This window comes from Mus caroli, chromosome 4 (assembly GCF_900094665.2).
Source record: "Mus caroli chromosome 4, CAROLI_EIJ_v1.1, whole genome shotgun sequence".
Classification (NCBI taxonomy): domain Eukaryota; kingdom Metazoa; phylum Chordata; class Mammalia; order Rodentia; family Muridae; genus Mus; species Mus caroli.
Window position 1 is genome coordinate 130740919 of NC_034573.1, and position 15347 is coordinate 130756265.

Sequence of the window (15347 nt, forward strand, 5' to 3'; positions counted from 1 at the left end):
CCTGCCGCTCTTTTTTTTTTTTTAAGATTTATTTATTTATTATATATAAGTACACTGTAGTTGTCTTCAGACACTCCAGAAGAGGGCGCCAGATCTCGTTGTGGATGGTTGTGAGCCACCATGTGGTTGCTGGGATTTGAACTCTCGACCTTCGGAAGAGCAGTCGGGTGCTCTTACCCACTGAGCCATTCCACCAGCCCGCACCGGCCGCTCTTAAGAGCCCATGTGGCCTAGGCTTAGTTCTCAGATCCTTACAGAGCTGAAAATGCCTGGCTTTCTGATCCTCCTGTCTCTGCCTCCCAGATGCTAGGATTACAGGCTGGGCCACTGTGGCAGTTTTACTTCTGAGCATCAAACCCAGGGCTTTATGCATGACAAAAGCTAGGCGAGCACTCTCCTAGCTGAACCACACGCCTCTTCTGCCTGCCTCTTTTATAGTGATGTAGCTAGAGCCCCAGACCTCAAATCCTATCAAGCTAGAACCCCAGTCCAGAGACAAATGATCACTGCCTCACTTTGTCAGGTCAGTGCAGGCCCAGCTTTCTGGATCCTCTGTAAGGTTACAGTGTTGGCCAGGCCTGGAACCTCTCTTCAAAGTTTAACTAGGAAGGCTCAAGTTCAGTGGCTGTCAGCACCCAGAGTCTTATAGGATGCTGCTGCTGGACTATGCTTGGAGTCTCCCTGGCTGTCATTGGCCAGTTCTGGCCACAAGACTCTGAAACATTCTTCTTCAAGGCCAACAAAAGAATTTAAAATTTCTCAAGGAGGTTACCAAAAAAACCTCGTATATGTGATATATATGTGTGTGATACATATATGTGTGATATATGTGTATATATAATACACCATATGTATTATACCTCTGTGTGTGTGTGTGTGTGTATGATCTCCACTCTAGCCCTGGCTGGCTTGGAACTATGTAGATCAGGTTGGCCTCAGGGCTCTGCCACCCTGCCCCATGTGGAAGCTTGGACCACTGCTGTGTTCTACTGCTTTGAAGTGGGGATTCCAAACTGCCCCCACTCCACCAAAATCTCAAGGCGGTGCTCCTCAGGTTACATCCCTGATAGCCTTCATTCCTGCCCCACCCCAAGGTGCTTCATCACCGTAGTCAGCAGCTCAGGTCACCCAACCCTAGAGAACAGTTCTTCCAGACGAAGCTGGGAGGGAGCTAGTGCTCTACCACAGCTCAGCCAAGTGAGGCCTCGACATGGCTCTGACGCCCTCTGCTGGCCGCTATGGGTACAAGGCACACGTGCTGCTCGGACACAGAGGCAAAATATTCTCATATACAAAAACCAAAATTTTAAAATAGAAGGAAAACACCTGACACACAGAAAAAAAAATTGCAGTGGTCATACCTCCAACAAGGCATTGTCCTAGATCCAGAGCCCTGGTCTGATTCCAGAAGCCAAGTGCCAACCTCAGAATATTTTTACAAATTAAGCAGGGCTGGAGACAAGTCTCAGTGGTTAAGAATACTGACAGCGCTTTCAGAGGACTCTGGTTCAATTCCCATCACCCACTTGACGGCTCACAACTGTCTGTAATTCTAGTCTTGTGGTATTCGATGCCCTCTGTGTCCCCCCTGGGCACCAGACACACATGTGGTGTACAAGCATATGTATTCAGGAAAACAGCCATACACATAAAAGTCCACAGAAAGTTATGTGTCTGTGTGTGTCCACAAGTGCAAGCGTTCAGGGGAGCTGGAGTTAACGGCAGCTGTGAGCTGCTGGCCTGGGTGCCTTTGCAAGACCAGTGTACATCTTAGATGCTGAGCCGTTTCTCCAGCTCTGAAATGCTCCTGATACCAAGTCTCACTGCACAGTCCAGGTTGGTCTGAAATTCACCATATTCCCACCTCCACTTCCTGAATGCTGGAACTAAGATGGGCACTACCACCCTGGCAGACTTGTAGTTATAGGGAGGTAGGTCTGCACATTCCAGTTTTCACTCTCCATACAGAGAGAGGGCAATCACTCAAATGGGCCCAGGCCACTTGTGCTGTCAGAGGGCAGGAGGATCCTGCAGCCCTGGTCCTTTCTCCCCTATGCTGGTAACTGGTGGCCAGACACTGTGGCCATAAAGCTGCCTCTTGGCTAGGACCTTCAGGTATTAGCATTGTTTTTTTTGTTTTGTTTTGTTTTGTAATTTATTTTTTATTAGGTATTTTCCTCATTTACATTTTCAATGCTATCCCAAAAGTCCCCCATACCCACCCCCCCAGCATTGTTTAAAACCTCTTTTCTGCCTGGCCTCTGTGCACCTTTCACACTTGGGCTTGTGTGATGGGTCTGCAGAGACAAGGTTCTCCACAGCTTTGTGCACGGAGGCTCTGTGCCACAATGGGTGCCCACCAGTGACTCCTTAGACACGGTAAGAGCCATGTTTAGTCTTAGAGTGAAATCGTCTCCTCTGGATGACAGGATGCCCAGGCACCCAGGAGCTGAGCAGCCACGATGCCAAAAACATATCCGTCTGAGATGTGGTGCAGAAGTAAACACATTTATTGTTTTTTCCATCTGTAAAACTCTGGTCACACAAGGTCAGCACAGTCTAGGCCCTCCGAAAAAGAAACCTTTTAACTGAAGGGAAGGTTAAGTCTATAAAGAAACTAGGAGGTTCACTGAGGAGACAGTAATTTCTTACAAATCACTACTCCTGGTGGCCTGAACTTCCAGCAGACAGAGCTCCCTCTGTCACAGTCTCTGAAGGAAAAGAAAAATGTATCCAGAGGTACAGCTTCCCTCCAGAAGCCACCAGGGACCGTCAAGTGGGCCAGCTATGAGCCCAGAGGGAGCAGCAGCCAGGCAGCCTGGCCCGGTCTGTAACGCTTCCGTTTCCCCCACAGCACTGTGCAGCTGGCTTCCAGGTATGCAGGCTGCCTCCCACGGCTACCTCCGGGGCTCAGGGCAGCGAGAAGGGTGTGTCAGAGGCAGAGGCCCTCGCCATGGGGGGGGGGGGGGTCCCTCACAGGAGTGCATTAGTGCAGGTCAGCATATTAGCAGAGTAATGTATTAACATTTTCAAAAAGCTGCTCAATCCCTTCCAGTGTCCCCCGACAGCCCATTCAAGCTACAGCTCAAAGACTTGCCAGCCCTCGGGAAGGACTCCTCTGGAAGATACCAGACAAAGGCTACTATTGACAGAGTGCAGAAGGTCTCTGTCCAACAACAAATCTGGGACACCTGCCAACTGGAGAGCCAGAGCTGAACCCAGGCCACAAATTGAATCCATTCTGTGCTTTGGGGGCTGTGTTTAATAAGGATCTCTTGGTGGAGGAAGGCAGGTCTGGGTGTCTCCAGTGAGGAGGGCGATGGGCTTGTAGGCCCTGGAGTGTTTGCTCTTGTTTCCTGGCTGAGCAGCACCTGGGCCCAACCAACAGTGTGGCAAGGTGCCAACTTACTGCTTCTTGTGCTCAGGCTGTCAAGCCAGACAGGCAAGGGGCCAGGGGCCAGGGGCCAGGGGCCAGGCAGGGAGCACTCTGCCACCTTCCGTGGGTCAGGATGAGGAAAAGGTTGTGCAGGTCAGAACTGGACCCAGCCGGTGCCTGGCTGAGACTGGCTGGAGGGGGACCTGTGAAAAAAGACAGGGAGAGTGGCAGTATCCAGCTGTGGCAGAGCGGAGGGAGCAGGCATCTTCTGGGGCAGGAGCTCTGAGCAGGCAGTCCCCAGATGACCCACAGCAGCAGGCAGCAGATGTGGCTAGAGGATCCGACCTGGCTTGTGTGTGGATTTCAGCTGTCTGTTCCTTTACAGCAGATAGACCTGTGCTGCACCTCCAGAGCCTCCCACAGACCCGGTAACAGGACCCTGGCATTGCCCTACACTGACCCAAGGACAGGACTTAAAGCTCAGGAGAGGCCTTGCCTCAAAGGTTCCCTGAAGATGGTCCTGGTCTAAAATCTGGGTCTTGATTCTTGACCCAGGGCAACACTTGGTGAGAACTGGACAGGTCTGGGGCTGGAGGGCTCAGGCAGTGGGGAACAGTGAAAAGCCTTTAGAGGCACAGGGCAATGACACCTAAGGCAGGGCTTTGCCTTGTGGCTATGAAAATGTCTAATCAGAACTGGTCTGTCAGTAGGTCCAACAAGCAATTCCTGGGGTCTCAGGGGAACAGCTCTGGCCCCACCCAGCCCAGAAAGCTGCACTCCTCACCCTGTGGATTTGGTGAAGTCTCCCCAGATATCAGCAGTGGCAGCGGCAGCAGGCTTAGATTGTGGCCAGAGTTCTGTGGCACCTCCTAGTGATGTCCCCAAGTCCAGTGAGAGGGAGAAAAGAAACAGAGAGTCAGAGACATCTTTCTGGTGGTCTCACTAAAAGTGGTCAGTCTTAGGACCCCAGCTGGGCAGCTGCCACCCAAGGAGACATGTTATGGGAACAAACAACTCCAAGAGGGCCACATTGCCACCAACTTTTTCATATGCTCTTGGTGGCCCCTAGAGAGAAAGCAGGAGCTACATATAAGGTGGAGGGAAAGGTGCCAGGGAAAGAGTCACACTTGTGCCCTGCCCTGGCTTCTGGGGTGAAGAATGCCTCCCCCAAACCAAGAGCTCCTTCCAGAAGGCCTGGATCTGTGTGGATCAACTGGTTAGAGCTGCAGGCCACACTGCAGGGAGAGCCTTCCAGCCGAGGCCGTACGGTAGCCAACCTTGCACACACACCCCTACCCTCCTCAGCTTCCTGGAGCCTTTCCCATGCTGCCAATGGCCACGCTGCCATTTCTCCTCTGCTCTGGGCTGGGAAACTAGAGAAGACCAAGGTCTCCGCTGGGGGCGCTTGACAGCCTGCTGAGTGCTGAGCATGCGTTATCTCATCTGAACCTCAGCACAGCCCCTGGAAGGGCAGGGCACGATTAGCTGTGTGACTGTGCAGGCCATCTGAGTTGGTTTTCTTATCTCTCCTGAGGCTGACAGGACGGTTGCTCAGTGAGCATGTGAGCATGCCCACTGCAGGCCCTGAGCATGGGGTGGAAGCCACAGAGAGCAAGGGTCCCTAGTACAAATGGTCCTGACAGAATGGTGCTACATTCGGGTTTTCAGCTTTGTTGTGGCTTATGAAGGTGTTAAGGGCACGTTCCACCTGTTCCACAGAACGGTACTCCATCCAGACTAAGTCAAGGCACTCGTGTCCTAGCTGTCTTAGGGACCTAATTCTCCACATACACTCAGGCAGGGACCGGGAACCAGAGAAGCCTGAGACACACACAAGAATGACCTAAGCAGGGCTGGTGAGATGGCTCAGTGGGTAAGAGCACCCGACTGCTCTTCCGAAGGTCCAGAGTTCAAATCCCAGCAACCACATGGTGGCTCACAACCATCCGTAACAAGATCTGGCGCCCTCTTCTGGAGTGTCTGAAGACAGCTACAGTGTACTTACATATAATAAATAAATCTTTAAAAAAAAAAAAAAAAAAAAAAAAAAGAATGACCTAAGCATTCAGGCTTTCGCTCCTGTCCCTAGCGATGCCTAAGCCAGTGGTCCAGCAAGCATGCTCTGAACATAATGCTAGAAGAGCCATTTCCGGATACGAGGCAGGGGTTAATTTCAACTCTGGCACTCTCCTCACCAACCTCCCATGACTGAGGTCGGAAGCCTGACTTCCACAGAGAGGCGCCAACATCAGAGACTGAGAACCAGGAGCACGGGAAGGCTTCCTGCCTAAATGCGGTCATTCCTAACCTGCTGCCGGGGCTGTGTAAAACCAGTGTGGACACTCCCAGCCTGGTGAGGAGGCAGTACGGGGTCCTCAGCCCAGCCAACTGGGAGCAGCCTCTCAGTTTCCCAGCACCTGACGGTGGACCAGGAGCCCATACTAGGTCTCTCGCCTCGCTTCTCCTGCTCACAATGGCACACTGAAAGCTGCATCCACCTCTCTAAGAATGGGAGCCTTGGCCACGCTCCTCTCTCTACCTAGAATGCTACCATTCCTAGACTCCCTTCATAGTCCAAGCCTCTCCAGGTCCCCGGCAATGGAGAAGATCAGGGCCCCATACATTTGGCCCGTGCACCTGTGGTTCACCTTTCCCATCACATGTGAGAAGAGACCATGGCATACTGATGACCTCATGGTCACTGTCTGCCAGGACAAGTGCCCTGAAGGGAATGGAGAAAGGCCAAGGCCCTCAAGTATATGCAAGATGCTCTCTACTGCCACCATCTGGTCACACAGGCACAAAGCAAGTGAGAGAAGGATGCCATAGCACTACTGGAAACAAAGCTGCCAGGTGTGGCTGGAAAAGTCACTACAGCACTCACCTGAACCAGAAACAACTGCTGGCTGAACCAGAGAGCCCCCCACAGACAGCTGCTCTCCAGAGGGAGGGATGACGGTGGAACTCTTGCCCCCCGGAGGAGGGGGCAGCAGACTCAGCCCTCCTGCGCTGGTGGGCCTGGCTCTTGGGGTACCAGCTGCTCCTTCCTTCTTCCTCATGTTCTAAATGGAAAAGAAGAGTGCAAGTCAGCCACCGTGCCAGAGTCCGATGCACTGGGGACCCACGGGGACCTCCAGTCCTCAACACCTGCACAGCAAATGACGTCCCAAACTGCAGCAGCACGAGCTATAGCCAACCCACCCCGACTTCCTATCTAGCACCAATACTAATGGTCAGGGTTAAACAAACCCAGCACTGGTCTCACATCTCAACAGGAAAGCACACACCGGCTTGCAGCCACACCATTCCATCCCACAAACTGCCCGAGTATCGACTGGGGAGGACTAACAAGGACAGAGCAGCCAGAGCACTCATGCACGGTGGGGCAAGGGAAGCTGGACAGAGCGCTCTGCCGAAGCAGCCAAAGGCGTCCACAGTGCAGCACAGGGTTCTGCAGCCCCATCCTCTCGTGAGCAACAAAGACAGGCGCTTGGCCATTCACAGCAGCAGTATCTGGAGCTGACCCGGATGGAGTTCCCCCACTGTCCATCCTCAGTGAGACACATGAACGGTAGCACAGGCACAATGGCATGTGCCATCGCAGAGGGACCAACCACAGGGAACAATGGCACGACAGTGAATGAGGGGAGCATATATCAGAGTCAGTCTCCCACACAACTCACAGAAGTGAAGCACAGACCCAATCCAGAGCATTGGAAGTCAGGGCAGGACAGACGAAAGGGCTCAGTCTTCTACTTCCTGACCTAGGAAAATCCCATGCTTTTTAAGGTGTGTAGGGTGTGTGTGTGTGTGTATCAGACATGTGGCTGAAGGTGCATGTGAGTGTGCAGACCACAGGTCACCCGAGTGTCATTTTCAGACACATCACTGACCTGGAACTCAGCAGTTAGCGAGGACGGCTGGCCAGCGAGCACAGGGGTCCTCCTGTCTCTGTCCTCTACTGCTGGGACTATATAAGCATGTGCTACTGACGCCAGCATGCCTATGTCGGTCTGGGAGACCCAGGTTCTCACGCTTGCAAGGCAAGCGTTTTCCCGACAGCCATCTGACAGCCTCCCAGCCCTTAGGTTTGGATTTGCATTTAGCATCCTGGCACTTTTCTGTCCATGACACCTCAGTACACATAACGGAGCAGTGAGCCGGAAACCAGCGCAAGCCACACTGATGGAGACAGCGGTCCCTGCTTGTGACCACAGCAGCAGCACAGGTGGAAGTCCCAGCATCCTCCACATGCACCCAGTTGGGCCAGTTATTTCCAGTTCTCCTACCCTGGCCAAGTCCCCTCCTGCTTGTGCCTCACTCTCTCATCTCTTACAAAGGGAAAGGCTGAAGTCATATGAGAACACCTGAAAAACACTACCTGGCCCACAGCTGACGCTCATTAAATGTTAGTTTCTTCCAAGCAAGAGAAAGAATCCCAGTGCCACCAGTCCACTGGATGGGACCTGCATTTCTCTCAAGGGCCAGCTGGCCAACTTCAAGGTCCCAAAGCCATCACCAGCATGAAGCAGGAGAGAGAAAGAAATGGTAAGTAAAGAAGAAAAGCATTATTTCAGAGTCACACACTTTCTCTGTACAGATCCATTTGGTCCGTGGTTCCCCCAAATGCCTCCCAACTCCACTGCCCCCTCCACTCCAGCAGCCAGGAAGAGGGCATGTCTGGTAACCTGTTTCTCTTCGACAAGAGCTGGCAGGGGATGCTGTATGCATAGCCACACAGGAAGAAGACTCGAGAAGCCAGGACAAAACCATCAGCAGAAGCTGCCCAAGACTCCCAGCATCCTCCTCCTCGTTGCCTTCTATCCCAGAGCGCTCCCAAAGCTTCCGTACTCAGGCAGGAGGCCAAGGCAGCTTGAGATAAGCCCTCAGATTCTCCTGACCCACTCCAACAGCCAGGCTGGAAACACCAGTGCTGGTCCTGAGTGGTCCTCCTGCTCCCTCACGCCCGCCCACCCTCAGTCACTGCTTCCACAAAGTCTTCGGGTTCCTGCATTATGGGCCATGCGTTTCCCCCTCAGAAGCCCTAGCTCCAGGGCACGCTCTGGTTGTAGTGTCTCCTGCCATTTTGCAATCACATCTGTATAGGCTCCGCTCAACTTAGAATGTCATGGAAGCAGAGGCCTGGTGCCCGGGATGAACCTGCCATGAGGTCAGCTGCTGGGTCAATTCTACCTACCTCCATGGACGGAACTGAGCTGGGAAGGGGGTGGGGCTGGGAAGCTTTGGGCTGGGTAGCTTCAGAGTTACAACCCATGGGCCACATTATAAACCCGTGACCCCCAGAGCCGCGTGAGGGTGGGACTCACTGCGATGTTGATCTTGATGGTCTGGCCGTCCTTGAAGCCCAGGTCCAACTTGGGGCCTTCATCTGGGTTCTGCGCTTGTTTTGCAAACTCACACTGCTGCTTCACCCACCTGGGGGGGGCCAGGGAGAGAGCAGTGAGGCAGGAATGCAGCTGCCCCGCATTCACTGACAACAGCATCTGCACAGATATCAGCTCCCTCATCAGCACGACGGTTTAGACCAGAGGTTCCCAACCTGTGGGTCATGACCTCCTGGGGTGGGCATCCAAAACCATCGGAAAACACAGATATTTACATTATGATTCATAACAGTAGCAAAAGTAGTTATGAAGTAGCAATAAATAATTTTATGGTTAGAAGTCGGCATCCCATGAGGAACTGTTACAAAGAGCGGGTCAGAGCACGAGGGAGGCTGAGGGGGATTGCTTTAGACCCTAAGTTCTAAACACTGATAAGAACTAAAGCTCACTCACACATGGCACCCAGGTGTGAGAGCCTTTCCCTCTGGCTCCTCCCTGGACACTCCTGTGCAGAGGCAGGACAGGTCTAAAAGCAAAGGGCCGAATAGCGTTTCCTAACTTCCTACAATGCTGCTGGCAGCCAATGGGACAGGGGTGTCCACACAAACGGCCAGACCCGGTCCATCTACCAGCAGAGGCAGAGCCCTGAGGATGCTCTGTCTGTCCTTCCACAAAGGACACCAAAACATCTGCAAAGTGACCTGGAAATGTTAGTCCCACTTGTGACATTATAAAGGACGTGACAAGGACTCTGGCAGCTCAGGGGCTGCTGAGGAAGAGAAGGGACACCAAGAAGGCTAGGCCAGGTGACACAGCCTTGGGAACCCACAGAGCAGAGAAAGCCACCTGGAAGAGGACTGAGCGGCACTAGCAGAAAAAGCATCTTTGGACATCTTAACAGGAAGAGCAGTTTGTCCAGGGAACAAGAGAGGAGACAACGATCTGTGTCCCCAGGAAGCACTCACTTGAAATGGTCCTGTAATGCCACGTTGAAGTCAAAGGCGTCTCCTCGGTCCCCAAAGCCAAGCCCAATAAAAGCACGCCGCCCTAGGGGGTGGGAGTAACACCCATCAGTCTCCCGTTTCCGGAGGCAATGGTTCTGCTCAGAAGAGCCCTGCAGACCCACGCGTACCGTTTCCATCTTCAATTCGGATGACGAAGTACCTGCTGGAGTCTGTCACACTCTCCACTGCGGTGCCGGGAAACTGGTCCACGGGGGCCTGCGCGAAGAGCTCCCCTGTAAGGCCAGGGTGGGGGTGGTGAGTTGGACGCCCCTCCAGCCTGGTGCTGCTATGTGATGCTACTAGGGCTTTCCTGTTATAAGCCACACCAGGAGAGCTGGGCAGATGGCCAAAGCCTACTCCAGGATCTGATGCAATCTATTCTTGGTGAAGGGACAACACCAGCAGGAACCAAGGGAAAAGCAGAGCCACAGAGGGCTACAGGCCACAGGCCCACAATGTCAACAGTTCTTACTTAATTGACAAGGCTTTCCAAATCAGACTACTTTCAAATAGCCCCCATTTTTAGGGCTATTTTATTGGGTGGGGGCATAGGGTCTCACTATGTAGCTCTGGCTGCCCCAGAACTCGCTTACATAGACCAGGCTGGCCTTGCACTCAGAGATCCACCTGCCTCTGCCTCCAGGTGGGATTAAGGCCATGCCAGCCTTTGCTTTTCTTAAAGATTAAAAACTCCACTTACACTGGGCCTCCGTGCCCACACAGTAACAGCAGGCTAGGGCTGCCACCCCCCCAGGCTCAGCAATTTATCTATTTGTGGCTGGCTCTAAGCCTGAGGGTGATGGGCCATCACAGATATGTCACACCCAGAAAGGCCTAATACCAAGGAAGGACTGTAAGAGGAGCCAGCAGGCCCTGAAGAAAGCAGAGCGTCTAAAATACAGTAGCTTAGTTTAGTTTCAGAGACCAGGCAGACAGCGAAGACCACAGAGCCAGGAGCTTTTTGTTGTTTTTGGTTTTTTCAAGACAGGGTTTCTCTGTATAGCCCTGACTGTCCTGGAACTCACTTTGTAGACCAGCAGGCTGGCCTCGGAACTCAGAAATCCGCCTGCCTCTGCCTCCCCAGTGCTGGGATTAAAGGCGTGTGCCACCACTGCCTGGCTTGAGCCAGGAGCTTTTATGCTGGGCTTCACACTCAAAGATACGCTAACAATGCCCTCTGTGTTGGATCAAATGCACCCTTGTTTTGTTGTGTGAGAAAGGGTCTTCCCATGTTCTGGGATTATAAGCATGACCACAGGCACTGGCTAAGTCCAGTGTCTCAGAAGCAGCTGGGTCACAACCTAAATGAAAACAGATGGCCTTGGAGCCTGCAGTCTCTTTAAGCTTAGCCCACCCAGCACTGCACGTCGGCACTTGGATGCACCCAGAGGCCTTTATCTTGCAGCAATGGTCCTGCCATGGCTCTGAACAGCCTGGCTTGGCCAGAGCAGTCTCTCTCATCCACGGGAGGACGGGGGGNGGGGACGGGGACGACGGACGGGGACGACGGACGGGGACCAGGGACCGGGGACGGGGGACGGGGGAAGGGGAGGGGGGGCAGCTCAGGCATCTTAGCCTAACTCATGTCCTGAGCCTTTACCAGAGGTCCTGTCCTCCAGCTTGATGTAGGCCACCTTCCCTTTTGCAGTGATCCGCAGCCGGCCACTCCACGATGGCTGGTCCAATTGCCATTCTGAGGCCCTAGGAGGACAAAAGACACTAAGCCTCCTGCTCCATGCCTCCCATGCCGGGAAAGAGAATGGGGAGGGGCTGCCTGCTCAAGGGTGCAATATTGGCAAACCTCCATCACCGCAGGCCACACAGCCTCTGCTGGCCAACTGGACTATTCTGATGCTGTAGCAGGACATGGGGAAAAAATGTGTACACTCTGATGCTGTGCCACATGCAGGGGCTGGTGAGAGGGTGGGGCAGGGAAAGGAACCACTGCCAAGCCGACCACCTGCTTTCGATCCCTGAAACTCCACAGAACAGGAGAGAACCAACTCCCACAAACTGTTCACTGAAGGCCACTCACACAACAGCACACGTGCACAGACCACAAACATACACCAGCATGCAGATACACACCAACAAATGTGATTTAAACAGTTCTCTTCTGAAATGGAGTCTCAATGTGTAGCCCTGGTTGGCGCGGAACTCCCTCTGTACACCGGACTGACTTTAAACTCACAGAGATCCACCTGCCACTGCTTCCTGAGTGCTGGGATTAAAGGTGTGTGGCATCATGGGAAGAGACAAGTCCCCACATTGTCTTCTGACTGCCACATAGATATGACAGTAGTGTGCCCACACAAACACACTACACACAGATGTGACAGCAATGTGCCCAGACACAGTACACATCTATGTAACAGTAATGTGTCCACACAGATAAACACAATAAATAAGTAAATAAACTTAAAAAGAGAAAGTCCTGGTTGGGCGTGGTGGCACATGCCTTTAATCCTAGCACTGGGGAGGCAGAGGCAGGCAGATTTCTGAGTTTGAGGCCAGCCTGGTCTACAAAGTGAGTTCCAGGACAGCCAGAGCTATACAGAGAAACCCTGTCTCGAAAAACCAAAAAACCAAAACCAAAAACAAACAAACAAAAAACAACAACAAAAAGTCCTTGTTACAGGGGCTGGAAAGTTGGCTTAGTAGTTAAGAACATTGGCTACTCTATCTGAGGACCTGAGTTCGATTCCCAGCATCCACTTAGCAGCTAACAAGGGTCTGTAACTTGAGTCCTGCAGGCTCCCTCTGATCTCCTCAGACACCAGCCACAAATGTGATACACGCAGACAAAACATCCATACATATACAAAAAGTAAATTTAAAAATGAAAACTGTAATAGCTATTCTTGGCAAGGCTGTCCTGACCATGGCTGTCCCGCAGCAAGTCCTCAGAATCCGAAGCTCGGAACTGTTCCGTTATGAAACAGTCTTCAAAATCACCAGTCATTTCAAGTTGTCCAAAATACTATTCTTAGCCTGTGGCCATTCAAAACTGCAGGCAGTTGGAGCGTGCTGGCATTCAAAACCCCCACACGCAGCCGCTGCTGCTGGCCCCTATGCTAAAGACCACAGACCTTCACCCAAGTGGGAATTCCTTCCCAGCTTCCTGTCCATAGAGGAAGCAGCTCCGGGCCTATTGTGTCTGTTAAGGCACTGTGATGCCAAGCTAGTGGGAGCAACCGGCTGGGGGACCCTTGAGACCATGGAGGGAGTACAGAGGGACAGGATCTTTGGTAGAAAGAGCGTAAAAGTGCATGAGGGTCCGGGGGAGGAAAGAGCGGCTAGGAAGGATATTCTCAGCTGTATTCCAGGTAGGAGGGAACGAGGACCCTCGTCAATGCCTTCTTTGGCTCCTTTAGAAGGCAACAGTGTCATTGTCAGCAGTAGCAGCAGCAGCAAAGAGAAACCCCTGAACAGCAAATGCCATGGGTACTTCCAGAAGGCTTTTCTGGGAAGTTCTAAGCAAAGCCACCGTCAGTTCTCTAGAACTCTAGCCGGCAGCTGTGGCAGATCCACACGAATGTACATCTTCAGCTAACAAGGCAGCAGGCTCAGTTTCTGTTCCTCTTCCTGGCGCCGCGGGCTTTAGATTCAGGCTAAGGAGAGCCTGAAAGGTTAAGTGCAGGGTGGGCAGCTTCCTGTGTATCAAACCAGCCTGGCTGGATACTTGGTGACCCCACCCTCCGGAGGACCAAGAGAAGCTAACCCTAGTCTACTGAACGAAGACCCAACAGATATGGGTAGACTGCCAATCTCCGGTTTGATAACAAGAAAGGAAAGGGAGACAGCTGCGGGGTGCGGATGAGCAAGCTTGAGGCCCTGAGTTTGGATCTCTAGCGCCTAAAAGCCAGGTCTGGCTCCAGCTACCTGTAGACCCTCCACTGTGTGGGGTGGGACAGAGAAAGGAGGTTCACTGGGCTTGCTGAACACCTGGTCTAGATGAAAACAGCCAACCCCAGCTTCAGTTAGGGGCCACCTCAAGGGAACAATGGACATGGAGAAAGCAAGACACTGGCTGGAACTCCTGTGGCTTCTGCATGCACCCGCATCACACCCAGACACGCAAGAGCAAGCACAGGCAGCTGTAGCTTGCTGACCTCCATTCTTGTCATTTTAATATTATTTTAAAAATCATCGCACCGACACAGTTAAGTGTTCTAAGATACCCATTTGGAAAATTTGCTATGAGCCTGTGTTGCACAAGCGCAAAGGGCTGATGGAGTTGGCCCTCCAACACATTTGTGGTACCCGACGACCTCCTGTTTCCAAACAACGCAGACACCCATCGCCTTTGAGAGCCACCCAGCCTAAGTAGCAACACCCCACCACAGAGCACAAGACACACCACGTGTTTTTCCTCTTTTTCGGTTAGGGAAGGTGTCCAACTTTGGGTCTCCTCTCCTAGACTAGAGTCCTGGGTTCCCTTCCGGAGACACTCCGTGTGTTTACAGGCATTTGAGTTTATTTGCCTCAGGCGACGCTCACTCAAGACAAGGGCGACGGTGTCCTCCCAGCTGCAAGTATGTTGTGATCAGGGGTGAAACTGGGGTCAGAAGAGCCGGGGATGGAACGGCGTCCCTGGGCTTCGTGGGACGGGTCCCCCAGATGGCCGGGTTCCCCCCCCGTGCCCTCCCGGTGGGGATTTCCGCGGGTGTCAGGGTTTCTGGGGTCCCGTCACGACTGTCGGTTAGCGCTGTGACACGACCGGTAGAGCCTGCCGAGGGAACCCACTGCGCTCTCGGGTCCCCAGGAGCTGGCTGTGACCGTTGCCGGCGTCCCGCTGACGGCTCATGGCCAGCGACCCCTCCTAAGTCTGGCCCCAATGAAAGTAGCCACAGGGCTCCATCCTTTCCGCCCCTAAACCCGACAACCCGTCCTCGTTCTCCGCAGTGCATGACGGGGCGGGGGACGGGAAGATTAAGCCAGGAACGGTCACCTGTAACCACGGTTGGTGGCCCGCGGCGGGATGCGGTAGACGTGGACCTCCGGCTTGACACACAGAACAGACTCGTACTCGCTCTCCTCCATCTCTATCGCCCGAGCCCTCGGGACTTCCGGCTTCTTCCCCGCCCCTTCAGGAAGTCATGCGACTCTATGACCAAGTTCTGTCTAGAGCGGAAGCTCCGGGGGAACCCCCGATCGCTCCCGAGTGCCCTCTGCCGGGCGCCTCAGATCAGACCGTGAAGCGATTGATCTCTGCTGCTGTGGGACCTGAGAAGCTCGAGATGCCGCTGATCTGAGCCTAATCCCGAACCTGGTTGTAGTTCAAACTCTATACCCTAGACCAGGGTGGCTGATATGCAAGATGCCCTGCAGCCCTGCCCTTCTCGACGGAATGTCCTCGTCCCCGCCAATCCCAGAAAGTTCTCAGAGGCTTCTGGAGGAATCTCGCTCCACAACTTTTTATAACCGGCTATGTGCGCAAGGCCCCAGTGGCTTAGCGCAGCAGGAGTACAAATCAAAGTTGTGAACCAAAGTTCCTGGTTGTCTTTGCTGTGAAGAGACACTATGAATGACCAAGGCAACACTTACAAAAAGAAATCCTTTCCTGCCGGGCGTGGTGGCGCACGCCTTTAATCCCAGCACTCGGGAGGTAGAGGCAGGCGG

At 53.2% G+C, this 15347-nt stretch overlaps 1 protein-coding gene across 1 annotated transcript; it reads right to left on the bottom strand.

Moving 5' to 3' along the window:
• Positions 1-2487: 2487 nt before the first annotated feature.
• Necap2 (NECAP endocytosis associated 2) lies at positions 2488-14792 on the bottom strand. The gene is made up of 8 exons (XM_021159671.2): positions 14677-14792; positions 11326-11426; positions 9854-9958; positions 9687-9768; positions 8704-8812; positions 6261-6438; positions 4161-4245; positions 2488-3579 (listed from the first exon to the last, which is right to left on the bottom strand). Exons 1-8 carry the CDS (start codon positions 14766-14768, stop codon positions 3531-3533), a joined length of 801 nt encoding a protein of 266 aa, XP_021015330.1. The 5' UTR covers positions 14769-14792; the 3' UTR covers positions 2488-3530.
• Between the last annotated feature and the right edge of the window lie 555 nt (positions 14793-15347).

Bases quoted from the DNA above. Each gene is read 5' to 3' on its own strand.
- Necap2 (XM_021159671.2), bottom strand. From the start codon at position 14,768: ATGGAGGAGAGCGAGTACGAGTCTGTTCTGTGTGTCAAGCCGGAGGTC. The intron at 9,769-9,853 runs GTACGCGTGGGT...CCCACCCCCTAG, and splicing joins CCGAATTGAAGATGGAAACG to GGCGGCGTGCTTTTATTGGG. The intron at 6,439-8,703 runs GTGAGTCCCACC...TTTTCCATTTAG, and splicing joins CCATCAAGATCAACATCGCA to AACATGAGGAAGAAGGAAGG.